The sequence below is a fragment of the Oxyura jamaicensis genome, chromosome 10, assembly GCF_011077185.1.
Source record: "Oxyura jamaicensis isolate SHBP4307 breed ruddy duck chromosome 10, BPBGC_Ojam_1.0, whole genome shotgun sequence".
Classification (NCBI taxonomy): Eukaryota; Metazoa; Chordata; class Aves; order Anseriformes; family Anatidae; genus Oxyura; species Oxyura jamaicensis.
Window position 1 is genome coordinate 15,571,524 of NC_048902.1, and position 26,077 is coordinate 15,597,600.

Here is a 26,077-nt window from a genome sequence, read left to right on the forward strand (position 1 = left end):
TGGCCGTGGTGGGCCTGCTCGTCCCCAGCAGCGGGACGTGAAGCTCGGAGCAGCCGAGGCCCCGGCCTGGGGCATGGGGATGGGCAGGCACAGCCAAACAGGGCTTGACACCATGCCTGTGGCAGCAGGCTGTGGGAACTGAGCAGCTTTTCCCCATGAGACAGCATGCTTTGGATGGGAGAAGGGTAGGATGGGACAGGCCTGGAGCTGAGCTGGCACGACCCTCCTGTAGGAATAGCCCCGGCCCCATTTGCAGCTCCTTAGCTGCCCACAGGGGTTAGGGCCGTGTCCTCTGGCTGCAGAGCTTCAGCTGCAAGCTTCACCTAGAGCCAGTAAGAACCTTTGGAGGGTCTCTGCTGCCCCTGTGCTTGGTGTCCCTGCATGTCCTGTGCCTCCTGCTGCTGCTCACCTCGTGGGGAAGCTTCAGTGTCACACGGGAGCAGCAAGGATGGGAGCATCCCGGCCACTCGGGGGGCACCAACCCCTGGCATCAGCACCTTGTCCCACCTGGCGAGCTCTTGGGAGCTGGTGCAAGTGGTGGCAGAGCGTGTGGGTTTGCCTCCTATACCCTTTCCAACCCCTGCCAGCTGTTCAAGGCTCTGATGGAGGGCAATGTTGTGTTTCTCTCTCAGATCTCTGGTTCTCGATGTTGTCGTGCGAATTTACCCAAATAGTGCATGTCTTCAGCCCATGCCCATGTCCCACCCCGCTTTTGCAGCCTCCTGGGCCCTGCTGCAGGAGCAGGGAGCCGGTCAGCTTTTCAAAGAGGAAAATGAACCAGAGAAGTGCAGTTTTGGTTTCCCTCATCAGAGGGCACTAACAAACCCCACTGGGGCCAAGAGTGCTGCATGAGGGAGGGGCAGGGCCATGGCACCCTGCTTGGCTTGGCTCCTTTCATTGCCCAGAGAGGCAGGCTCAGATGGTTTATTAGCTATAGTTGTTCCGCACCATCCCCTTTTCTCATTTGGCTGTAAATAAATAAAACCCCAGAGCAAAATTATGAGAATTTTTGGACAGAGATGAGCTGTCAAAGTGTCTTTGGACTGAAGCAAGCTGCTACAGAGGGAATGCAGAAATGGGATAGCAATTGCAGTGAGTGGTGAACAGCACCACACAACACACCGGGAACAAAACAAGACCCACTAATTTATTGTCAAAAAAAAACTCAAACTTTACTTGCATTTCTCTCAATAAATAATTTACAGTATATACACGTGGTGACACTCCTGTGGGTCTGAACACAGGGAGGAGGTGGGGGACATTTTCATAATGTCCCCCCTTTACCTATGTATTTCTTTTGTTTCCAAGTATCGGGTCTTTCTTGGCCACACTTCACCTTTAACCAGAACTGGGTCAAACACAACCAAAATAAAGTGCTTCACTGTTTGCTTCTAAAATAGGGATACCCCAACCACCCTACGACAGCCAACCACCACTGGAGCAGTCACCTGGACAATGGGACTGAGCCACGTGGTAATCAAATATAATTTTCTTGGCTTTAAATTACCCCTGAGCCACAGCAAATGTGTAAGAGGGTGATTGCTTTATAGGAAAGGAGGGTCTTATGGGAAGGATGGCCTTGTTGGCGTGCTGTGGCTTGGCCAGCTGAGACCACTTTTCCGAAGCAGCATATCTTCAGAGGGGATGCTTTGCACAGTCGCTGTTATCTGTGGGGTAATATGGCAAGAAACAGATGTTTCCCCATAGCCAGTGTGAAATTTAGGCTTTCAAAACCTGGGTTTTGAATTTCTAGAGACAAATATTTGGATCTTTCCTTAATATGGGAAACAGAAAGTCCAAATCAGCCTGGCTGAGCAATTAGTGCATTGGGAAGCCAAGCTGTCCCATGCCGTGGTCCAGTGGTTGGTCTCCTCAGTGCTGCCAAACTGTGATATCCTTATTTTAAAATCTGCCGAAACAGAATACCTGGGGCACCAGCAAACAAAGCAAGGAGCAAAGTAGTAAACACATCTTTTTTTTTTTTGTTTGTTTTGTTTGTATGTTTGTTTCTTTTCTTTCCTTAAACACTTAAAAACCAATTACATCTCTTCATCTGTACAGTCACACGAGATCAATGCCAGGGCTCTATATATATTAAAGAGACAATATAAATTACATCCATTGACACAATTTTGCATTTCTCTGCTGCTTTACAAATGGAGCTCTAGAGCTGTTAGGACACAATGAATAGTCACACTGAGTATTTACACCAGGCTGCCTCTTGGCACCAGTTCAGACTGCCAAATGTAGCCTATTTCCACCTCTTTTGGTGCTAGCTTGTCTCGTCATGCCCAGAGACCTCCCTTGAGCAGGAGGTTCCCCCAAGGGTGACACATGTTTTGGGGCTAAGTTCTGGGAAATTCCCCCTGAGGAAAGGAGGGGAAATCCATAAAGAGGTCTCCAAGATGCAGACCAAAGGTGGTCTTGCTGTTTGTTCAGTGAGCAATGAGGTGAACCACAGAGGAACATGGAAAGGAAGAGGTTGGGCAGCACAGTGTGGTGGGGAAGGGAGATTATCAATGATTCTGAGGCAGGGAACAGATATTTGGGGGGTTGTTGGGGGCGGGGGTCCTCTGCTGCATCCTGTTTCCTGGCTGGATTTCTAACATTGCCCCATTCCAGAGTCAAGCCCAGAAGGGCTTAAGGTGCAACGGGTCTGCAATGGGGTTGTGAGTCACGGCCCCAGGACGAGGAGCAGAGCAGAGACCTAGCAGCAAACAAACAGAGAGGGATGTTCCTGCTCCAGGACCTGGCCGATCCATGGGCAGGCAAGGGGTTGTGGGGCTTGAGGGGGTACGGAGGGGGTCTCCCACTGAGCAGCCTCCCCACTGCCAGTTTTAGGGGAGTAAATGGCACAAGGAACTTGTCCATCACCAGGCAGAAGTTAAAGAAATCACATGAATACTGGCCAGGTTTCTCCTGTCGCAATCAAGAGTCCTCAGTGGGTCCGGGCAGAGACAAGGGAGCCAGAAATAGAACTATGGAGTAAATCAGCTGAAAGATGTGGCTAAAATAGGAGATGCCCTTTGAACCACAGCGAACACATGCCAAAGCGTGAGGAACATGTCCTCTTCCACCCAGAAGATGCCTCGTTCCTCTCTGTGGCCAGCCCCACCGTTTCAGCCCCTACCTGCTGCTTTGCATCGCCTCCTGCAGCGATGGGGCTGTGTGAATATGCACAGCCCAAAAAAACGGAGCCCAGCCCCGTCATGCTCACGGCTCCCTAACACAAAGCCACGTTCACACATGCCAACATCACAGTCACCACGAGCATTCTCGGGACCATAGGGGTGCCTTGCAAGAAGGTGGGGGATCCCCAGCACCCACACTACGGGGAGGAGGAGGATGAGGATGATGGGAGGTGAGGAAGGACCACTCGAGGTGCAGTCCAGCAGAATCTCCCGACTGGTCCTGGGAGCATCACGTTCCTCCTGGACAAGAGCTGAGGGGGACCAGGTGCTGGAGAGGGACTGAGATCTGAAGACGATCCTTTCACTCCTCACCGGATTCCCTATCCAACCTCTCCTCATCCGGCACTCCTGTCTTGTCCCTCATCTCCTCCTGCTCCCCTTTCCCCACTGTGCGAGGGAGCAAACCTCTATAACAAACCCAGCCAACACTGACTCAAACACAGCAGTGCAACCCAGAGGGCAGGAGGGGCCAGGGGGAGCCCCGAGGGAGCCGTGTTGCCTGGGGCTAGGTCCCGTGTCCTTTCATAGAGGTGCAATTTGTCTTTGTTGGAGTGAAGCATCTTCACGTCCTCAAAGGCGTAATAAGCAGCCAGCATGAAGTTGACGTCCCCCGTGGTCAGGAGGTCGAAGACGCAGGACTGGAAGTAGAGGTCCTCTACGGGCAGCTTTTCCCTGCACTTGGCTGTGGCCGATTCGTACGTGAAGGCCTCGGGGGGAGCTTGCAGGCTGGGCCCCTTCCTGCGAGTGCGGCCCTCAGCGGCCTGAGCCGAGCGGAAGGTCTGGAAGTCAATCTGTTGGTTGAGCGGACAACCGCGGAGGCACAGGTAGAGGCCCTGACTGTCCCGGTCCTCCACGGCGTTGACCACCTCCTCTGGCATGCGCACAGCAAAGGTGAGGTAGCGGCCCACCTGCCTCACCACGATGGTGGTGCCGATGTACTTTGCCTGGATCTCGATGTGCTGACCTGAGACCTTCTCGGTGATCTTCAGGCTGTTGGCTCCGTGCTTGTCCCCACCATTCTTGGAGCCGTCAGCAAAGGCAGCGGGGAGCTCGTCCATCTCTGCCTGGTACACTTTCTGGTCCACGCACTCCTGGAAGCTCTTGAAAATGATGGTGAGCTGGTGGGGGGAGGAAAGGAGGAAAAAAAGGCAGAGCGTTACAACCAGTGCTGACCACCCAAGAGCACACAGCCTCCACCAGGATCAGTGTGGGAGGTGGAGGAGCTGTCTGCTCGATCCAGCTTGTAGCACGGCTTTCACCTCATGGGTAAACACTTCCTCCTAAGAAGCTGCCCCAAGTTTTATACACCCACAGGTGGCTGCCCCAGCTTTTAGACCCTTATACACGGTCATCCTACTTCTGAGCTGAGGACACCATGCGTGGAGGAAGACCTAGAGGTGATGTCCCACCTGGATCTGTGCTGTTATCAGCAGGCCCAACACAGCAGCTCCCGTGCAGCTGGGGCTGGTTGGAGTATCACTAGTCACAGGCTTGTGGTGGCATGCCGGTGCACGCAGCGCCGTCTTGCCTCCAGGGCCTGGCAGCCAGCAGAGGGGGACGAGCCCTGACTCCTGTAGGTGGTGGAGCTTCTCTGGCTCCCATGGTATTTACATCCCACAGGCCCAGCCTCCTCCCCTCCCTGCCTGTTTGTGAACCAAACAGGGTCTTCTCCTCTGGCCCCCGGGCCATGTTGTGCTCTATCTCAACCACAAAGACCCACGTGCATTCAGGATGTTCAAGTGGGCAGGCTCTCCTGGAAGGGATGCAGGTGCAGATTGAGCCCAACATCCTCCCTACCATCAACCGGTTCAAACCTGGGTCCCTTGCTGAAGAAATCACCTCACAGCTCTTCCTCCTCCCTTGGCTTTGGGGAGAAGGCCTGACGAGGAGGAAAATGGAGTTTGCTCCTCTTTCCATGAGGGAGAAATGGGAAGGGGGACACCCCCCATAAAGGAGCAGACTGAGACCCAGCTGCTGTGTGGGGAGCAGGGCAGGGCCAAAGGAGAGGCAGCTCCCACAGCCACGTGGCAGATAGGCCGAGGACAGGGTACAAAGGAGAAAATGGAGGCACCCCAAGGCCTGGGCTGAGCACGGTGGTGGCTCCAGCTCTTCTGCTCCCAACAGGAACAGAGCCGTGGCAATGTCTCTCCCAGCACACAGACACTCCCAGCCCCACGGCAGCCCTGCTGTCCCCTCCTCAGCCATGTCCTGAGGCACCACCTTGCCCTGGCCTTCAGGCTGCACTACTCCTCCCAGAGACCTTTTCTGGGTCCAGCCCTGTATCTTGCCTGAAGGAGTAAGGGTAAGGTCAGAGACTCTCAAGCAGAAACACAAAGAGTGTTTCTCCTGTCCTTTCCAGCAGCACATGGTCCTCTAGCAGTGACCCAGTAATGCTTCCCATAGCTCGTGCTGCAGATCTCATGACTAATCTCTCCTTACCACAAGCCCGTGAGGCAGAAAAAGGGCTCAATTAAAGTGGTGATCTCGGGTTCCAGCCTAGAAATCGTAGTTCCCTGTGTCCTTAAGGGACCATCTCCCTCAAGCCAGACTTATTTGCAAGGCATTGGCAGGTTTTTAACATGCTTTGGTAGGTAAGGACTTGAGAGCATCAGGTATATCTAAGGAAGTTTATTAGGGACATGTCAAAACCAAAATGTCAGCTCCAGCGCAGGCTGAAATGGTCACGGCCGGAGCTGAGAAGCGGTGGCTCTGGGGACTGCATGGCCTGTCCTGCTCATGCTACTCAGCTCTCCCCTAGCTCAGGGTCGAGCAGGTCTCCCAGGCACTGTGGGACAGGGCACCTGCCAAAAGCAAGATGCCTCCTCCTGAGCCTCCCATAGTTTGGCACAAGAAGTAGCTTCAGCTTTAGAGGGCAATGTGACAGCATCTCAGCTGCAGGTCTCTCTTGAACCCGAGGCTGTGTCACACAAGTCCTGCTGTGTCACAACAGCATGTTTGCTCTTGGGTTTTCTCAGTGTTCACTCTGTTCCTCCAGGATGTTTACTCAGGCTGTCAGAGCACTGCCAGAGCAGACTGTACCCCGCAAAATGCCACGATCTGGCTGCAAACCAGGAGACAATACAAGCTGGGCAGCAGGAAGGCAGCTGGAGGAGATCAGCTCCCTGCTTGGATCTCAGGTGTCCTCCATTAAGTGCTGCCACCATTCCTGTTCTGTCTGTGCACCTGCAGTCTCCCAGGTGGGAGCCCTCTTTAATTTGCCATCCCCCTCTTTTGGCCACGATTGCCTTCTGAACTGCAGCATCTGAGCCTGATAACCATGATGGGGCTGGGCATGCCCAGAAAGAAACCGTGAGCATTTAAATACAAGTCGGGACAGAAGAAGGAAGTCTGGATGGGCATCTGGCCTTTATGGCCACATGCTCATGTTCAGAAGGGGCTCCTACCTACTTTCATCCTCTCTAGGGAGATGTGCAGATGGTGGAAGAGACTGATGGTGGAAAGAAAGGGTATGTGAAAGCACCTCCAACCCTGCTCACAAGGCTGTGCCCAAGGCTCACCTTGCTGGTGGCGGTGGCTGAGGAGCCAGGCAGCACCGGCGTGTTGGTGACCTGGACATTCAGGTAGTTATTGTCTATGAGCGGCCAGGCCCCTTGCACCTTGCAGGTCTGGAAGGTGTCCGTGAAAGTCCTGAGGTGGGGGTCCCCGAAGAGCCCGCAGTGCGTATAGTTGGGGGTGGCTGAGTGTTTGTGAAAGCTCTTCTCGTAGTGGCAGATTTCAGGGCTGTCAGAGCGCTCCTGGCTGTCCCCGGGGGGCAATGTCCGGAGGCGGGGTTGGGATGTGGGGCCATCCTTGGAGCAGTTGTGCTGCACCATGAGATCGTCTATGCCATGCACGGCCGAGTGGTAGGCCAGGTCGCCCCTGCAGGTGCGGGCGGTGCGACGGGTGCAGTGTGCGTAGGCACGCAGCGCCGTGCAGAACTCGGGAGCCTCCTCCGCGCCCGGGTGGTGGGAGCCCGACGTGGCCGCCCAGAACTCAGAGTTGCACTTGAGGATCTTGCATGGAGATGTCACTGTGGGGAAGGAGGGAGCAGGGAGGAAAACACGAAGTGGTCAATACTTGAGTTACCAACTCTATCCCCAGCAAAAAGCTGGTGTCCCCCTCCAACAGCCCAATCTCCTGACGTTGGCCGCAGCGCGTGATGTGACCTCGCTCAGCAGATGTGACCCTCTCACATGACCCGGCTCTTATGCGAGGATCTCAAAGCTAAGGAAACCAACAGGATCTGCCCCAATTTAAGGCAAGAAGGGAAAGAGTGAGCAGCCTTTAGATGAATGCTCCTGGGGGAAAAACCAGGGTGGGGAAGAATGGGACGTATTCATTAACAAGATAAGGCCGGGTCATTAATGTGGTGGGATATGGAATGGGGTTATTAATGTGGTGAGAGATGCAGTGGCATTTTTTTATGCCTTTTTAGGGCTTGACACTTAAAACTCTGTGAATTACGGCGTGTTTAGCTTTATTTCCACCGTGGCAAAGATCTGTATGCCTTCCTATCCCTCCTCTGTGGGCATGGGGTGACCCCTGGGAGCCCCTCTCCTGGAGTATCCCACATGACACCGCGCGCTGCACCCCACGGGTGCTCGGGGAGCCCAGGGACAAGGCGGGAGGCCCGTTCCCCGCCACGGCCCATGGGGAGAGAACAAGAGGCTGACGCAGAGGAGAAAAACCGGCACGGCAGGGTGCAGGGTGCCAGCCTCCCCACTCGCCCGCCCGCCTTCCTCCAGATGGAGAAGCCGAAGGCAGCAAAGCTCCATCAGGCTCAGTACTTGCTGGCAAGGCGGAGGAAAGCAAAGGAAACTTGGATCCTGAAATTTTATTTTCTTGCTTTTTTCCCTCCCCAGTGCCTATTCCCCAGGGCTGTGTGGCTTCCCTAGAGCAGAGTTGAAAGCAGCTGTGCAGAAGCACATGGCCTCCATTGAATGTCGCACAGACACTGCTCTCTGCCTGTGCCAATTTGGAGCCCTGCTGGGTGAACCCGGGCTCACACCACTTAAAATTCATGGTGTTTTCCTTCCTCTCCTCTTAATCAACCCCTTCAGAAGGCTTGGAGACTGGATGGGATCGAGCACAAAAGGCAGTGGAGCAACAAGAGAAAAAGCCCCACCATTTCCAGATGCTTTTGCAGTGCCTCGTGCAGGCATACACGTATATTCCTGTCTCGGCATTTGTTTAGAAGGAGGCTGGCAATGTATCTGTGCCAAAATAACTTCAGATTTCTTTAAAGAGAAAGTCACAGAACCCAGCGTTGTTGCAGGGAAAACAGTATGTTTTGGTTTCAAACATTGCAGTGCTGGAAACCTAAACATAGTTGGTGCTGGAAAATCAGAAGGGCAGACCAAGGCTATAAAATATTCAGCAGTCCAGCTTTAAGGAAGCCTGTCTGCCCTCTCCTTCCAAGAAGACTGAAGTGCAAATAGGAAATGGTGACAGGTTCCTCTGTTTCAAAATACATGCTTAATAAACACAGATGCTAGCAACAGTGCTGAGAACCCAGGAGCTGTTTCATCTTGGCAGCGTCCAATTTAAACCTGCAAGACTTTAGACCTTTGTGTCCTGCTTTCACTTGCCATCAGCTGGAGGTGACCTGATAACAAGCCTTTGACCTGGGACAGGGGTTGGCATTTCTGCTAAGCCTTCTGCATTTATGGGCAAGGTTTAGAGGAATTTATAATTTTGCATCCATCCCTTCTCAGCCCTGAGAGTTTGGATTTGCATGAGGGACCCGTTGCTTATCAGTGGGCAATCGCTGCCAGCTGACTTGCAGTGCATCACTCAGGGTTTTTCCTGGATGAGAGATGGTTGGGAACAGCTTGTTACCCAGACACAAAAGCCTGGATCCTCAGTGCTAAGCACCCTGGCTCTGAAAGATATACGTCCACACATGGCCACTATAGCTAGCGCAGTGCTTAAATGCAGAGGGAGAAGGAAAGGAGGGTATTTGAGGCAGCTGCTCTGAAGAACTGTGGTATTAAGGAAGGCAATCTCATGCATGCCACGGTTTTGGTGAAACCATTGGAGTGATGGGAACAAGTCAGTTTGCTGGCATGGGGAGCACAAGCAGGATGGATGTGGGTTTACTGGGGTGTGAAATAAGGAAATTGCATCTCTGCTGAGAGACTCCAAGTATGGCTTTGCAGATCCTCCAGGACCCTCCAGGTGGATGGTACCAACTAAATGAGCGTGCAGAAGTGTGACTCATATTACTACTGCCGGCTGCCCCATCCACCTGTGGCCCCAGGAGCCTTGCTCTCCCAGCAGTTACACCTAATGCAGTTCTTGGGGGTGCCCTGAGGCTGCACAAAACCCAGCGCACCACCCCTGCAGACAGATGTGGCAGCAGGACGGCCCCAGGAGGAGCAGGAGGACGTGTCCCTGGTGGGGCAGGACTGCCAGCTCCACTCTCAGCAAGGCACGAGGACACACTGCGCAGGGCAGCCTAGAGCCTGCCCAGCCTGTGGGATGCTCCAACCCTTCTGATGGGATTTGTAGCAGGAATAAAACCACAGCCTGTTGCTCTTTAAGGGCACACTTCATTTACTTGGATCGGGAGATGCAGCCATGACCTGTGCCAGCCTACGCGCAGAGCAGGCTGTCTGTGCTGCAGGGGACGGAGGTTTTTCTCCTGATGATGACCTTCCTGGTGGGACATCAAGCTGTGCCTTTGCAAAACCACCACAGAGGAAGCTGGGGCCACAGGGCTACAGCAGACAGTGACTCCTTGGGCAGCCACTGCTGCAGAACTGCCCCTGGTATCCGGTGCCGAATGCATCCCCACGCCAAGCATCCCACACTGCCACACCACCAAGGGTCACTCCTGACTTTATGAGGTCCTGTTTTTTTTTTTTTTAAATATAAAAATTAACCAGGAGGGCAGGGAAGCCTCTCTCTTTCCTCCCTGGGCCTGAAGGGGGAGCGTTCTTCTTTAAGATGTTATCGCTCCGGTTTTGGCACCGGTCCCTTTTTTGCTGTTTCGCTCATGGCCCCATATAAGGCCAGATTTCCAAACCAGGTGCTGCGGCGGCGCGCAGGGGCGGTGAGTGAGCGGGGCCGCGCATGCCTGTGCTTTCCTGTGGATGCTTCTCCCATTGCCCCAGTGGTTTGGCAAAGCCTTGGGGGGCTGCACAAGGGGCTTCCTCGTCCCACCATGGCGGGGTGGGAATGGGGACTGGGGGTCGAGTGGCCGGGGGTTTACAGGCTGGGCTCGGTGTGGCTTTGCTCCCGTCACCAGCTGGCACAGCCTCGATCTTCCTGTGCCTGCCTGCTCAATGTGGCGATTGTGCAGCACCTCAGGCTCGCAGGCACCTGCGTGACTCAGCCCCGGCCAGGTTAAGCCACGTGGCTGCCACCACTGCCCCACTGTGCTGTGGACACAGTAAAAAGCTACCTCAGAGGAAAGCGAACGTGCCCTGCTCCCCGCTGTGCCATGTCCCCTGGCAGCAGCTTTGGCACAGCCGCGCAGGCTCATTTGTACCCGGGCCAAGGAGCGATGTTTATTCAATTTCACGTAATCTATTTTCCATCTACTCACAATGGATCTGTTTTTCAACCACAGATGACTTCGCACGGAAACGAACCCCTCTCAACCAGGAACCCAGCGAGGCTCTGCAGGACCTGCGTGACGCTCTTGTGGCTGGGTGACACTGCCACCCAGGTCTACAGCAAAGGGACCTTTGTCCCGGGAACCGAGCGGTGCCTCCGACGCATGGCTTCAACCCCTGGTAAGCCCAGCCACCTCCCCAGCCTCAGCGCTTCTCCTTTTGGGGACTCGGTGCCACTCAAACAAGGTACAACATTTCCTTCGGTACCTGGAGGCTGCAAGTTTGGGAAGGTTTAGAGTTAGAAAAAAAAGAAAACCATTAAATCGCCTGGCCCATGACAGTCGGCCTGCACGTAGCCTGGTGCCTGTGTTTGTTCAAGTGCACCTCCCCAAGGACTTCTGCAGCCTGAGGTGACCGAGGGCTGAAAGGCTGCCCCTGCTTCAGGAGTTTATCACCTCTACAAAACGCAGGTCTTGGTCCTAAGTGGATTTTATCTGACTTCATTGTAAGGACATAAAAAGAACCAGCAATTTTCTCCAAAGCAGTAAAAAGTCCGTTAGTACCCAGTGTCTTTCCCCGCAAAGATATTTACACACTGCAATCAAGTCACTTGTCAATTCTCCAGATAAGCTAAACGGTTTGCACTTTTAAGTTCCCACTGGAAGGTGTTTGCCCAGCCCTACAATCAGCCTGCTGCCTCCCTTCCCCACGGCAGGAGGTTTCTCTGCAAAATTCACCGCCCCGACGGGCGCTGCGGACGTGGGACGTGCGCTCGTCCCTGCCCGGGCACACAAAAAATCACAGTTTTCTCTCTCCACATCGCATAAAGCTCACTTTCCTGCTCCAAGAAACCAGCCTTCAGGCAGCCCCAGCACGCGGCCACGTCTGGAGGTGCCGGTCAGAGCCACGCTGTGCTCCCCTACAGCACATCTCCGCTAGATTGCACGCTATTAAATTAAGCGTTCAGACCGACTACACGCACGCATCCAACTTTAACAGCCAAACTTTAACAGCCTTCTAATTATCAGTGCCCCCTATTTTCCCTTTGGCTGGTGTCAGGTTACCGGGATTTCATTTACCCAAATCATGCTTGTTCAGAAAACCAGCACAAAACCAACAATTCGTCTCTTCCCCTGTAATTTATCTAGCAATGAGAATTACTGGAAATTAGTTTCAGTAAGCAAAAGCCAATCCTTTTAAGACTCTTGGGTGCATGTTAACCAGACCTGTTAATTTTAAAGCGTTCACTGCTAAGAGATGTTGTTTAATATCCTCCTGGTTACTAACGGGCTGGAAAGTATTTCATCACCCACATGTGATGCAAATACATCATCCTGCGTTTTTCCAAATCCATGGATTGAGGTGTAGATGTGCTAGCCTCACACATGCAGTAAAAGGTTTTTTTTTTTTGGAGAACACAGTAAAACATAATTACCTTTGGCCTCACATCTGAGCACGTAGACTTAGGCTCCTAAACACATATTTATTTAAGTAATCTAAATAAACAGATTTATGCTGACATCTCAGTAGGAAAGGCACGATTCTTGGAGGTGCTAAATACCAGCGACTTCTACCAGCTCCAGCCCCTGGCCGGCCACCGCTCGCAAAAGAACGATGGGAAAAGAGTTAAAAAAAAACAAAAAAAAACCAGGTCGCTCCTCAAAACACTGCTGAGGGAACCTCATCCTGCAAGATTTGGGGAGCCTGAAGTAAGACGCAAGGGGACGAGCGGCATCACCCTCGCATCCAGCCCCACGACCTGTCCCCAGCCTCGCTGGCCAGGCCGGGCTCTTCCAGCGACCTCCTTTGAACTGCTAATCAGACCCAATCTCGCCGAATAATAGCCTGGTTATTATTGCCTCGTTTGCATAACAAAGAGGCCCAATAAAACTGATTTGACTGTGCTCAGAGGGGGTGTGAAAGATCAGCCCTGAGAAAAGAGCTGCAGGAATGCAGCAAACTGCTCCAAAGCCTCAACCCAGGAAGAAAGACAATGCAATTTGCCATCAAGAAAAGCCCAATAGACCAATAAATTACCCATGTGCAAAGGGATCAGCTCAGGTTTCAGCTGCACTGGAGCGGGGGGAGGAGGACCAGGAGGAGGGAGCTGCAGGAGAAAAATAAACCTGCCTCTCTCCAAGGGCTGGAGCTGCCATTTGGCAGGGCGTTGGGCATGGGGAGGTTGGCCCGGCGCGGGCACCTTCCACATCAGGGCTTGGGCTCTGCGCGCCCGCTGCCCGCTGGCAGAGGCTGAGGATGTGCTAAAGGCAGGTGAAGGGCGTGCTCGGAGCTCTGGGTCAATCTGCAGTCTCTTTTTTAGTCCAGTCCTTGTCTTGCTCAAGAGGATGCTGGGGAAAGGCCTCACCAGGTAATGTCAAAAGGGCGCAGAAGGAGCTTTCTGGTCTCTGTCACTGCAGCACCTTCCTTGTGTCCTCGGTGCTGAGTTCATGGCCCCCCATCTCTCCTCTCCTGGCATCGCAGAGACACGGGGCAAGCACGGGCAGGAAAACAGCAGAGTCAGTGCCTTTGCCGGGCATGGCACGAAGCGGTGGATGCTGCTGAAGGAGCCCGTGACGCTCCTGTCACTTACTCAGCTCTTTTGGCTCCCAGAGTCCTCTTACTGCAGACACGGCATGCTTAGGGACAAATACATCTCCCCCCAGCCTGCTGGCCACGCTGCTGGTGATGCCTGGCCAGCATCGCTCGTCCAGGCTCACCCCAGCATCCCCTCGCAGGGAGATGGAACCACTGGAGGGGGCAGCAACCAGAGCCTTGGAGCTCTCAGCCAGGGTCGTGGGCACCTGAAGGCGCTGCCCTGAGAGGTATCAGCAAATCTTGAGGAGTTCAGGAGGCACAGTGGACTGGAAGGAAGGACAAGCATTTACAGCAACAGAGTTGTAGGTTGGCTCGTTTTGCTCTTCAGCTTTGCAGTGGGATTCAGGCTTCAGCAGTGCCCTTGCCACGGCTGTTGAAGAAGCAGCCTGGTGTCGTGGTGGCGGGTTGGGAGGTTTTGCTCCATGGATGCAGACTCAGAGCTGGTGGATGGAGAAAGAGGAGGGAGAGACACAACCTTCTTCGAGTCTACATCTGCAGAAGGATGTCAATGAATTTCACGGCTCACCACGGGATGGGAAGTAGAGCTCAGCTGTGCCAGGACTGCCCACCTGAGCCTTCCCTGGGAGGACCCAGCTGCTCTCCCAGCACCAACCGTTCCTGGGAGCGTGTAAGCCTCCTCGGCAGTGCTCCATTTTACAGGTGAGGACGCTGAGGCCATGCAGGGATTCACTCAAGACGAGTCCAGTGGGGAGCAAGATGTTTTTCTCATCCCCTGCACGAGGCAACACCCTCAGCTTCCTCCACCACCACCACCTGTCCCCATCCCTCCAGAAAAGGGACATCGGTACCCGGACACTGCACAAGGAGCCCGTGGCCACCTCCACCGGCCACCAGCCCCGCGGTGGGGCAGCCCTCCAGCACGGCTCCCACGGGGCTGGCGGCCCCACAGCCGGGGCTGGTTTGGGTTTCCAGCACCTTGCGCCGAAGCCGTTTTCCCAGGGTGCCTTTGAGAAGCGTTTGAAGGCACAGCTGCCACCCACCAGTGCCCGCGGGCCCCCCAGGTGTGGCAGCGGGTCCCTCGCCCTCCTCCTCCTCGCCCGGGCCGCAGCAGGGCTGCCAGGGAAGCGCTTTATGCTTACAGGTGTGGATTCCCTCTAGGAATAATCATCCCCGCCGTGCTCTTGTGAAATTTCAACCCTTCAAACGCAGAGGTAAATGAGACACAAAATGAGGAGATGGAGAAAAGCCCGGAGCACATAAATCTGGATGAGGCAAATTTATACAATTAAACGCCTGCCAAAAAAATTGCGGCATCTCCGTCGGAGGCGTTGATTTGCGCGCAGGGCGTGGGGTGGCACGGCAGCTGTGACGGCCCCGCGAGTCTACCCAAAGCCCAGGTGGGCACCCAAACAAACGCTGCGGCTACGCTTGGGATGCAAAGGGACCGAGCTGCCTGCATGGATCTTTTATGAGAAAAAGTAACTTAGAGTAACTTTCAGCCTAATCCCTTCCCGTCCTGCTGCTCCCCGCTGCCCAGCCTCATCTTCCCATCCCTTGGAGGCCGGAGATGTGCTCTCGCATCCCCAAGGACTGCAAAGCCCAACGCCAGGATCTGTCCCTGCCACACGTCCTCGTCACCTCAGAAAGGGCCGGCTGGAGCATCACAGAGCAAGAAAAAAGATAGCTTGTCAGGAAACCAAACTGCCACAGGTTGCTGTTAGAGCTTTGGGGACCAAAGTCAACAGCTGACTGGGAAGGAGAGAAAGCCCAGGGAGCAGAAAATACTTTGGGTTCCAGCAACGCTTGCTCTCTGCCCGACCCACAAAATCCCACTTATACTCAGGACTAGCTCTGCTTGCTGGGAACTCAACGTCCAAGCTCCCCTTGATGCTCAGGAAGTGGAAAGGGGGCCTCAACACCCTGCTGGCAGAGCACCCCGAAGGACTCGCTGTCCTTGCAGTGTCTCCAGGGGCTCTGGGCCCCGCGCACCACGGCTGGGCCATTGCACAGAGCTGCTCAGTCTGTGCCTGAGAGGGTGCGTGTGTGTAGGAGCCAGCTTGTTCTCCGCAGCGAGAGCCCTATGACTTCATCTAGGGGATGGCATCTGGTTTTGCAGTTGGACATAATTCAATTCTCCCCCTTGCTGCAGGAATTTCAGCTGGTGAAGCAGTGATTTACTCAGCCCGGCTGCACTTGAGTGCAAAGCAATCTCCAGGCTGCAATCGAACGCCCTGTTATTTTGAGAGCTCACGGACAAGGGAATAAATGTCTTGGTGGTGATGGGAGCTCTTTTAATCCCAGCAGTTGCCAAGTGCAGGTTGCAAGGCTTTTTAACGGCATTTAGAGGCTCTCCCCTTGGAAGCATGCTCCTGGTGCCACGCAGGGCCATGCCCCCAACAGCTCCCTCCTGACCTGCAGCATGGGGACAGGATCTGCCAGGACAGCCAGGAAAAGGCTCCCCCTCACCTGCCCCATCACAGCTGCGTCTCCGAGCATCCCCCATCCTTCCCCGCGGCCCCAGCACACATCCCTCCGGGTCTGCTCTGAGGCCACCGAGCCTCCTTCAAACTACTTGGGACCCCGATTGCTCTTTGGGGCCTGGGTTCCCACACTCCCCATTGCTGCCCCTTATTCCACGTTTGGCATCTGCTGCAACAGGCAAAGCAAACCAAACCCAGCAGCACCCCAGGACACCTATCCAACCGGGCCAAACACCCTCATTTTCGATTTATTTATTTTTTGCTCACCCCCAGGGAGCTGGGGGGGGCACAGCTATGGGTGGTTCCTGGGCTGAGCACGAGGGGAGCCCACAGAGCTCACTGCCACTGTGGCCCGGCTCTCCGGGGACAGCAGGTTGGTGCAGAGCCCCAGCAAAGCCCGGGGTCAGGAAGTTTTTAGAGCTGCACAGCTCTGAGAGTGCTTTCACGCGCGCACCCATCTCGGCGCAGCTGCTTAGGCCGCACAGAAGGAGAAACCTTGGCTGCTGCCATTGTAAACCCGAAGTCACGCCTGATACCCCCCAGTTCCCAGCAAGCAAGGGCCTGGGATCTCAGTAAAGTGCTTTCTGGGACAAAAAGCAAGGCGTCCACCCCACCCGCGTTAAAAGCCCAGCGCCTGCGCTCAGCCCCATGCCGAGCCTGGCTGGCAGTCGCAGAGGACTCCCTGTTCCAAGTACGAGAGCAGCGAGCAGCAAAACAGGGAAGCCAAAATATTTCCAGGTTTACGTTTGAATCCCTCCCTCCTTTCCCTGCCCTGACAACGTCCCGCACAGGCGCCATCCTCCCGGCCCTGTTGGAGGGGAGCTGCTTTCAGCCGCCTCCGAGCCCCCCTCCTCGATTTCGGCTTAACGCTGCGATCCCATCCCTCCCTGCCTCCGAGACAAAAGGTGTTTATAACCTATCCTGCACACCTCCAGTAGGGCCGGGTCCTTACTGGGAATCGGCCACCTCGCCTGGATGGACCAAGGGCAGAAAACCCCATTTGTTTAGAGGCAGCAGCGTGTTGCAGGCAAATCAGCCAAGGTGAGCCACAACCCGGGAAAGCTGAAGCCAGCCAGAGGACGAGGGGGAGAGCAAAGCCTGAAGCCTGGTTTTCAGAAGGGTTTTGCTAGCTAGGTACAAAAGGATTTACAAGAGAACTCGGTGCAGCCCCAGCTGGGAGGCACTGGCAGGGGACAGCTGACCACCCTGGGACATCCCCAGGTGCCCACCGCTCACCCCGACCCCAGGGGGGGACCACCCAAGGGTGCTCGGCGCCGAGACCGGGGCAAAGCTGTTGGTGTGAAAGCAGCACAAGCGGGAATCCGGCCCGGGCTGTGCGCGTAGGGGGGGGTTAAGCAAATAAATAAATAGGGCAGGACTCGGCCAGACACTGATCCAACACGCCGGGCCCCGCGTGGGCTGCCTCGTGCAGCCCCTGTCAGCTTGGGTTTTTGGGGGGGCCGTGAAGCTTCCTTGGGGCCACGCCGCCTCTTTGGGGTGCTGGTGAAACCCCACAAACTCACACATCGGAGCAAAAAAAAAAAAAAAAAAGTGAAGGAAGCTTCAGGGAAGCATCCCCCTCTCCCTATCTTCCCAGCTCCAAAACTGGCAGCGAGCCCCCCAGCAGCGCACACGGGCAGCCCCGGCTCCGTCTGCGCCCCGCTCCCGCCGGCTCCGGATCGCCCCGTTTTGCCAGTTCTTTGCACCTTATTTGACTGCTGAAGGGAGAATCAAACAAAGCAGGCAGCCAGATCGCCTATCAAGTTCTTTCTTGCACCGTAAATCTCCCAGCCTCAACTGCTCGGGAAAGGGCATTATGGGTGCACTAAGAGGGTTTTTTCCCCCCCAGATTGGGGTTTCAGCAGGGTTGGGGCTGGGGGCAGCTCTGTGCTAAGCAGGCTGGGTTTGCTTTCCTGCATCTGGGCTAGGAAGGAGAAGGGGGAGGAAGGGCGTAGAGCAGCTCTTTATTTATTTGCTGCATGTGTGTGCAAGACTGCTGCACCTACGGTTATGCAAAAGAAAGGCAGGGGCGAGTTAAAAATGTAAAAAGGGAAAGTTTGGCTAAAACGAGAAGATAAACAAACCGGGAGGGTGAAGCGCCAGGGTTTTTCTTTCTCCCTCCTGCTTTCGCTCGGGTCTTTTTTCCCCCCTTCTTTGCAAATGAAAAAAAAATAAGGGGGGGGGGGAAAGGAGGTAAAGAAACTGGAGAGTTTGGGAAGGAACAAATCCGCCTCTGTGGACTCGGCTTCCCCTCCCCCAACAAAAACAAGCACTCAGGGCTTGAAGGAATTTGCAGGCAGAGATCTGCCAAAAACATTGTGAAAAACTATGGGGGATTCATTGGAAACAGATGGCGTTTTCAGCTGTAATTCTAAAATTCTCTCCTTTTCTGACACAATGCAAACAACCGGGGGATGCGGGCCGGGGGCCGAGCGAGAGGCGCAAGGCGCGGGCGGGTGGGGGGGCCTTGGGTGCCCCCCAAGCCATTTGCTTGCACCCGCCTCGGCCAGGGCAAGGGAGGGGGGATTTTTAATTTTTTTTTTATTTTTTTTTTCCCAGCCAAAACGCGGTGCGAAGCCTGCAGAACCCAAGAGAGGCCGGGGAAGGAGCCGGGGGGGTGGGGGACACCGCGCTCCGCGCCCCCCGCGCATCCTTCGCCGCACGGCCCCAGGTGCGCAGCGCGGCCCCACGGAGGGGTCTTAGGGCTGTGCCCCCCTTTCCTCCGGGCCCGATCCTGCCCCAAACCCCCAGAGCAGCCCCCGCTTTTTCTCCTCAACCCCTCTTCGCTTTGCTCCTTTCAGAGCGCAAAGCGGGGGGGCTCCGCTCCGAGACCCCGGCGGTGCGCGCACGGCCACAGATCTGGCACCGGGGGCGTTCATCTGCCTCCCCCCAGCCCCAAACTTCATCGAACCCCCGGGATGGGCACGGCGGAACCTGCCTGACGGCCGCTGTCACTTCCAGCCCCTCGGCTGGGGCTTTTTTTTTTTTTTCCCCTCTTTTTCTTTCTTTCTTTTTTTTTTTTTCCCCCTTTTTCCCCCCCTTTTAATTTTCTCCTTTTTCTTTCTGTTTTTCTTTTTCTTTTTTTTTTTTTTTTCTTTTTTCCGACCGTCTCCTTTCCCGTGAGGAGGCAGCGGGGAGACAAAGAAGGTGAGGGCAAGGAGCAGCAGCCTCCGCCAAGGCTTGGGGAGGAGGCAGGGGGAACACCAAAAGCCGAGCCCCCCCCTCTCCCGGCTTATTTTCAACATGTGGCAAACTGCTGCAAAGGGAGGGAGGGAGAAAAGAGGCCCACGGGCAGGGGAACTGAGCCGGAGGTCCGAGGTCTGCGAGAAATACGGGGAAATAATCTTGAAACCGAGGCCGTTCCTTACCTGAAGGGAAGATGCAGAGAAAGACAGGGAGGATTTGGAAAAGTCCCAGGGCTGTGGATCCTGCCCCTCTCCCCATACCCATCCATCCAGCTCGAGCTTTAACCACTATCCTCTCCCTGGAAGAAGAGTTTAAAAAAGAAGAAAAAAAAAAGGGGAGGGGGGGGGAGAAGGGAAGAGAGGAAAAGGGAAAAAAAAAAAAAAAAAAAAAAAAGGAAAAAGAAATCAATCGAAAGAAGGAATGGGGAAGAAAAAAAAAAAATCAAAAGCCCCACATGGCTCCGCGGAGCGATGCAGGGACAGGCGGCCCCAGCTCCGGTGGCCTCTGCACTGCGAGATTACCCAGCCTTTTCCTCCTCCTCCTCCTCCTCCTCCTCCTCCTCCTCCTCCTCCTCCTGCCGTCCCCTCCCCGAGCATCCATCATCCCCGCCGCCTGCCAATGCGCGCCGCCGGCCGCGGGGAAGGGGCGGGCTCCGTGCCGCGGCCATGGGAGGCAGCGCGGGGAGGGAGGCCGGGGAGGGGAGGAGGAGGACCGGGAGACCCCCCTGGGGAGACCCATTTTGGGGAGAACCCCCCCCCTCGCCCCGTGGGTGTATGTGTATTTTTTTTCAGCTCCTCTACAATGAGACATGGGTCTACGGCGTGGGGCGGGGAGGGAAACTGAGGCAGGGGGAGGGCAGGAGGCTGGGGAGGGGAAGGTGAGGCTGTGTCCCTTCCCCTGGCACGCGCAGCTCCTCCGTGCCACCCTGCATGGTGGGTGCGAGCTTTTCACGACCCTTCCAGGTGGTTTAAAACCCCAAATGGGTCAGAAACTGCAAATCTGGGAGCCCTCGGGGAGGACAGCTGGTGGGACCCCCCTGTCCAGCCAGCCGCTGGCTGAAGCAGAGGATACGCAGGGCCTTGCCCTGGGTGTGCAGCCCATCCTTTTGCTGTTGGGGGGCACAAATCCCACTGGCTACACCCATACGGTGGTCCTGGGGGTCTCCCTGTGGCAGGGGGGAGCAGGTGACAGTGCCGGGAGCCCCCTCCCTGCTCCCCGGCCACATGGATGGAGCAGCAGCTGGGAGCACACGGGTGTTTGCCTGCCGGGCTGCAAAATCCTGCCCGTTTCCACCCCCTGCGATGCCACAGCAGGACGAGGCGAGCAGGTCGGACCTGCAGCCGTCCCCGGGCTCTGCTCCACCCAGCAAAAGGCGAAGCCAGGAGGGAAGCACCCCCCGAGCAGCCCACTTGGGTCTGCTTAAAATTCCCCTTGAAGGATGCTTCAGCCACAGCGAGCTAAGACAACTTCACTGCTGGATGAGAGTGCCCACGGGTGTAATATGCTTTAATTAATGCGCTTTAACTTCCTTGTTTTAGATCATTAGGCCTCCTTTGATGGAGTGCCCCCTCGCCATCCTGATGTTTTATCTCCTTTCTCTCGGGCGTGTTATACAAAGAGGAGAGGATGCCGGCTGCTCTCCGCCACCCCTCTGACAACGGGCCTTCCTCCCGCGGGTGTCAGAGGCCAGGGGTGCTCCTTGACTTGCTTCCAGCTGTCCTTGGAAATCCCCTTCTCTGCCTCAAGGACGCTTCGTGGCGTGACAGCAGCTTCACAGCTCCAAGAGGAGTTTGTTCTTTCCCCCCCGTGATTCAGCTACAAGAGGTATCCCTGCAAAGGGAGCTGAGGAAGAGGAGACGGGGGCCGGTGCCCAAGGAGCATCGCCGTGCGTCTAGCCCCAGCGCTACAGATGAAGGAGGTGCTTCGCTGGGGCTTTGTCCGGAATTAAAACTGCTGAAGCTTTTCCATCTGGGACCCAGATGGGATCCAAAACTCCTGAAGCCTTGCCTGCTTGACGGGAGATCCGTCTTGGTCCTGATCCTCCTACAGCTGCGCTCGGGTGATGTCCACCGGAGTCGGGGGGAGCTCTGTGTGCGGGACCGCTGCCAGAGCCGGGCAGGAGATGAAAGCTGGCAGGCCGCTTCCAGACCTGTAGCAGAGGCAGTGTGGGAGGAACGCCTACCCCAAGCACCTCTTTGTGGGGGATGTCAAACAGGGGCAAATATGTCCATGCCCTGCCAGCTGCTGCTACCACCCAAGAAGAAGTGCCTGCCGAGGGGCTGTGTGGGCAGCCAGAGCTGGAGGGGGCCCGCGAGGAAGCCAGAGGAAGGGGCTTTAGACCCCAAATCCCTTCCCCTTGCTCTCACCCCACCCTCCAGCAATGCAAGCCTTGCCTTCGGCTCGATCTTTGAAAATATCCCTCCTGCTCTTCCCCAGGCCGATGACATACAGCGTGATCTATTTGTTTTTAAGGCGCAAACCGGCTGAATGGCCAACTTTTCAAATCCAGCTGCTAAATAGCTGCCGCGAGGCTGGTTGGGTTGTTTGACCTACAGCCCCCCTTTGGTATTGCTGTCTTGTGGCAAGCTGACACATTGAAATGATGAGCTGGGATCCAGTTTGAGGCATTATTTTTAAAATAAGATCCGTGTTGGAACTTCTGCCTTTGGCTTAGGGAAAAGTGCGCTGCTGCACAGCCGTGCGCCGGTGCCCCTGGCTCCAGTTCGTAAGGCAATTGCTCCTTGATTTTGCTCAGTTGCATCATGCATTGCAAATGGGATTGCTGTTTTTGGCACTGATCAAAGCAGCGGATTTCGCTGGAGAAAACAACAGATGTGTCCAAGCCGTAACTGCAGAGCAGGAAAGGGCCCCAAATAAGGTGCGCTTCTGCAGCTCCTGCTCCCCGTTCCACGTTTTTCAAACAACCTTCACCTTTCTGATAGCTGAACCAAAGACCCGGGCTGAAAATCACACTGAAATGCAGGCTGAGTAAAATTTGGATCTCTGCCTTGCCTGTTGGGGCTGTCTCAGTCTGAAATTGGAGAACTGGGGAGCACTGATCCCATTTTCCCCTGCTGCTTTCCTTCGTGGAGCCTGGACGGGGCTCGGCATTGAGGCTCGGCGCTCCTTGCAAACAGCATGTGGGCAACCACCCGCCGCTGAAATGCAAACACCTCTGAGGCTCAGCTCAGGGGCAAAGGCACATCCTTGGGCATCCACACCTCGGTTCCCACGTTTCACCTCGTTACGGAGGGGTGCGAGCTTCTGAGCATCCAGGTGCCACGCACGGGGAAATCGCAGCCAGTGCGAGCCCAGAGCATCCTGCTGGCTATTTGCAGGGACATCACAGATCCCAAGGGATCCCCAGCTGGCACCGCTGGTCTGAACTTGGCTTTTCTGACCCTTTCCCAGGGCGCTCTGCCCCGTGCCACACCGTGCGTGTCTGTGGGCTTCAGCGGGGCTGAAGGAATGCACCTAATGTGAACCCTAAGGTTTATAGGCGATGCCTCCCCTTGCTGCCTTCCTAATGGAATTATTCAATACCTGTAATTATATGGCTAAAATAGTAAATATGGGTATTTCTGAGGAGTGTAACTAGTAGTTAGAGGACTCCTGGTCTGCTCCTGACTCTCCCGTGAACTTCCCTCCATGCAATGAACCCCACAGAGCTGCAGCGTGCATGCCTTTGCCATCTCTGCCTCGGGACAGGGTGTCCAGCGGGTGCTGTTCGTGTCCTGGCTGGGGTAAGCTGTGATCAGCAGGGCAGGAAGCTAATCCTGAGATGTTTGGTGTTGATACGTGCCTGGGTTAAGCAGCAAAAAGCTAATCACTCCCTAAAGGAGGAAGGGAAGTTTGTAGTGGAAACCCCCAAATGATTATCTGGGGAGGTTTGAGAACCCATTCCAAAATGCTCGTGGAAGTAAAAGCAAACACCTGTGTTCTGAAATATTCCCTTATTAGAGCAAAAAACCTCAGAACAAGAATAACGAAAAACCCACCCTTCATCTTTCCGTAGTAAGTCACGTCTTTTGTGTTTGTGATGCTGGGCAATGCTGCAGCTCATTTTAAAGACCTCCCCTTTACTATTTTTTTCCATTTTCTTTTATCATTTCACAGTTTTCCTGGCTAATGGCCAGAACTGACGCTCTCCCTGAGCTGGGCACCTTGAAGCTTCCAAGCAAGGGTCTAAACCCAGTGCCCTTTCAACCTGCCCCTGCTCTGCAACGCCTGCAACAGCAGCCAGGAGCCCGGTGACCCAAATTCTCACCAAAACCTTGCCCCAGCACCCAGGGACTTCACGGGGCAGGCGAAGGAAGTGGCATGGGCTGGGCTTTGCAGGTTGGCCGGCTCCTGCGTGGCAAAGTGCAGAAAAGAGTTGCCCGGCTGAGGTAATCCACCGGCCCACAGCTGCCTCTGTGAACATTAGACTCGCCGAGCTGCCAATGCAAAGAGAGGCCAGCGGGTCGAAGGTGGAATTAAATATGGCTTTGTAGCACCAATAAATAAAGGAGAAACAGCATGCTGTTGACTTGCAACTTCGCATCTGCTGAGAGTGACTAATTAACAGTGGCCCTAATTGAAGTTGCCGGGGCTTATCCTGCTTTGGGTTCGCTCCGCCAAGCGCCACAAAGTCACCTCGAAGTCACCAGGCTGCACAAGGCGAGGGGAAGATGGGCTGGAGGAAAGCTTCTCGTCTCACCACAACAGAAAGTGGAACACGGAGGGATATTTTCAGTCAGATCGAGGTCATCACGTCCATTTTTTTTTGGCTGGTGGCATTCCTTCGTTTCTTCCCATTGCAAAAGCCTGGTGGGGTTGGACTCCTCTGCAGGGCAGCCCTCCTGTGTTGTTGGGGTGCTGCCTGGCCTCCTCCTCCCATGGATTTAGTTCTCTTCCTGGCCTGGCCTCTGGTTTGGGGTAAATATATCCGGTACTGTCTCTCTAGTGTATCTCCTGCACGTCTGGGCTCCTCTCTAACAAAAAAAGGTAGGCTGGGAGGTGCCCAAGAGCAAGTTGGAATGGCCACGTGTCAGCTCGGCAGGAAAGGTGGGCAAACCCCAGGCGCCCCAAAATAAACAGCAGGGCAGGATTCGCACCCAGATCTAGGTGTTATTCGTCAGAGACAGAAACAGGCCGTGTAACAGGACAGCGAGGCAACCTTGTCTTTCTCTGCTGCTTTTAAGAACTACGGGAGTCTTGAGAAAGCGCAAACACAGCTCCCTAATTCCGCCCCTCTACCTGACAGGTCAGCTGAGGACATGTCCCGGGGCTCCCCATTAAAGGTGGGGCACAGCATCGAGCGTCTGCAAATCTGCACCTTCAGCCTGCTGAGAAAGGGGCGCTCGAAGGGGCCCATGTGAAACCCAAGCACCTTGCCCAGGTCCCCCTCTGCAGATTCCTGGCCAGCAATCCAGCCCCCCGTGGGATGCCGCTCGGTTATGAGATGCTAAGTGACAGTGGCACCGCCTGATTTTTAATATTTCCCTGAATATCTGGGAAAGACACGCTCCTTGTGGGGAAAAAGCAAAAAAAAAAAAAAAAAAAAAAAAAGGAATCCACCTCTTCTGTAGGTATTTGAAGAAATGAAGCTGGGCCGGGCGGTAGCTTTTGTGGCGGGGGAGCAGCTGGGGGCGGCTGGGGCCCCACTGGGTGGTGCTGTTAGCCCTGCGCCGCCTGCAAAAGTATCCAGTTTATAAAATAAATGCAACCCAACGCCGCCTTAAACCACATGACATAACAGCAGCTCGCGAGCTCCCATTAAAATCTCAATTTGGGGAAATTGATTCTACCTCTGAGCAATTGCGATGCAATTACTCCAACAGGCAGCAATCAAGGATCACATCAAAACAACACCAAACTTTCATCTCCTGCCTCCCAACCACCACCACAACAAAAAGCACCTGTCTTGCAAACGCAGCCCGCTCGCCCGAAACGTACATAATGGTTAGGAAGAGCAGCGTGCAGGTCCCGGGGTGGAAGCAAGCCTCGACAGGGGCCGCTCGGGCTGGTGCCTCCGGAGTGTCCTGCCTCGGGGCTACATCCTGCCGCTTTACGCCGCTCCCAGCTGGGATTTTGGGGCTTTTGACGGGGCCAGTTCAGCTGGAGCAAGCCCAGCCGGGCTCCAGCTGGCCCTGTGCAGGGATGTGGCCACATCTGGGCAGCTGTCACCCCCTCCAACCCACACCCTGAAGCTTGGAGACCCCAGGGCTTTGGGGGAGAGCTCCGCAAATGAAGCGCTCCCGTGCTGCTGCCGGCGATCGGCCCCGTTATAACGGGAAGGGGAAAATATTTGGGGAGGGTTTGGGGGAAGGGGAAATATTTCCAATTAGCAGCGGTGGTCTGCGAGGGGTTATTCACCGGGCTTAGCCCAGGAGGGAGCTGTTTGGGTGGTAACCATCAGCGGGGTGGATAAATGCGGGGCTCGGAGCAAGAGGGAGAAGAGCCGGGTTTGGGGATAAAACCGGAGGCAGCAGGAGGAGGCAGCTGGAGGACAGCGGCCTCGCCGGGACCCACCGCGGGAGCCAGGGCCATGCAGGGAGCCAGGGGCAGCATGCGGCCAGGGGGGGCCCCACACAGCCCCCCAAAGACCCCCCCCCCCTTACCTTAGCGGCCGCATCAGCCTCTCCAGCCCGCCGCGGGGTTGGCGCAGGGAGCAGTGGTTTATTATTATTATTAATTATTATGATTATTATTATTCTCCAGGAAGAGGTGGGGGGGAGGGAATAAAATAAAATAAAAATAAATAAATAAAATAATAATAAAAAAAAGCCCAAAGAGCAGAGGTGGCAGGGGAAGGGGGGGGGGCGGCCCCCCCTGCCCTGGGCAGCGCAGCCCCGGTGGGGTGCAGCGGGGCCTCGCTCAGCGGGACGCGGGGAGCCGCATCGCCCTCCCGGAGCATGTGAGAGGCAGCGGAGGAGATAGAGCCAGATAGGGAGGTCTCCTCCCTCCCTCCTTCTTTCCCTCCCTCCCTTCTTCCCTCCTCCCTCCTTCCCTCTCTGCACTAGGAGCAGCATCTTGGCAGCAGGCAGCCGGGGAGGGAGGGCAGGAGCTGCCACCCCCAGGGTGGAGAGGAGGGGGAGATGGGGAGGTCCCTGCTGAATACCCC

The 26,077-nt window shown here is 55.3% G+C and overlaps 2 protein-coding genes across 3 annotated transcripts in view; one reads left to right on the top strand and one right to left on the bottom strand.

Annotated features, from left to right (window-relative positions):
- Positions 1-10,097, top strand: part of CHD2 (chromodomain helicase DNA binding protein 2) — an 83,907-nt gene extending 73,810 nt beyond the window's left edge. Inside the window, exon 41 of the transcript XR_004753481.1 lies at positions 10,087-10,097. The gene's annotated coding sequence lies outside the window, so the exon portion shown is untranslated. The remainder of the gene's footprint in view (positions 1-10,086) is intronic.
- On the bottom strand, positions 1,126-25,878 carry RGMA (repulsive guidance molecule BMP co-receptor a). Of its 2 annotated transcripts, none has more exons than XM_035335496.1 (4): positions 25,575-25,878; positions 19,155-19,270; positions 6,710-7,221; positions 1,126-4,309 (listed from the first exon to the last, which is right to left on the bottom strand). In XM_035335496.1, exons 1-4 carry the CDS (start codon positions 25,586-25,588, stop codon positions 3,599-3,601), a joined length of 1,353 nt encoding a protein of 450 aa, XP_035191387.1. In that variant the 5' UTR covers positions 25,589-25,878; the 3' UTR covers positions 1,126-3,598. The 2 variants fall into 2 exon arrangements, with proteins under 2 accessions (XP_035191387.1, XP_035191388.1); XM_035335497.1 differs by lacking the exon at positions 25,575-25,878 and adding an exon at positions 19,494-19,512.
- Positions 25,879-26,077: the final 199 nt, after the last annotated feature.

What these genes read in the sequence shown, in the direction of transcription:
- RGMA (XM_035335496.1), bottom strand. An exon ending in TCTCTGCATCTTCCCTTCAG is followed by an intron (nt 7,222 to 19,154) that starts GTAAGGAACGGC and finishes CCTTCCCCACAG; the next exon opens with TGACATCTCCATGCAAGATC. An exon ending in CAGCCACCGCCACCAGCAAG is followed by an intron (nt 4,310 to 6,709) that starts GTGAGCCTTGGG and finishes TCCCCCCACCAG; the next exon opens with CTCACCATCATTTTCAAGAG.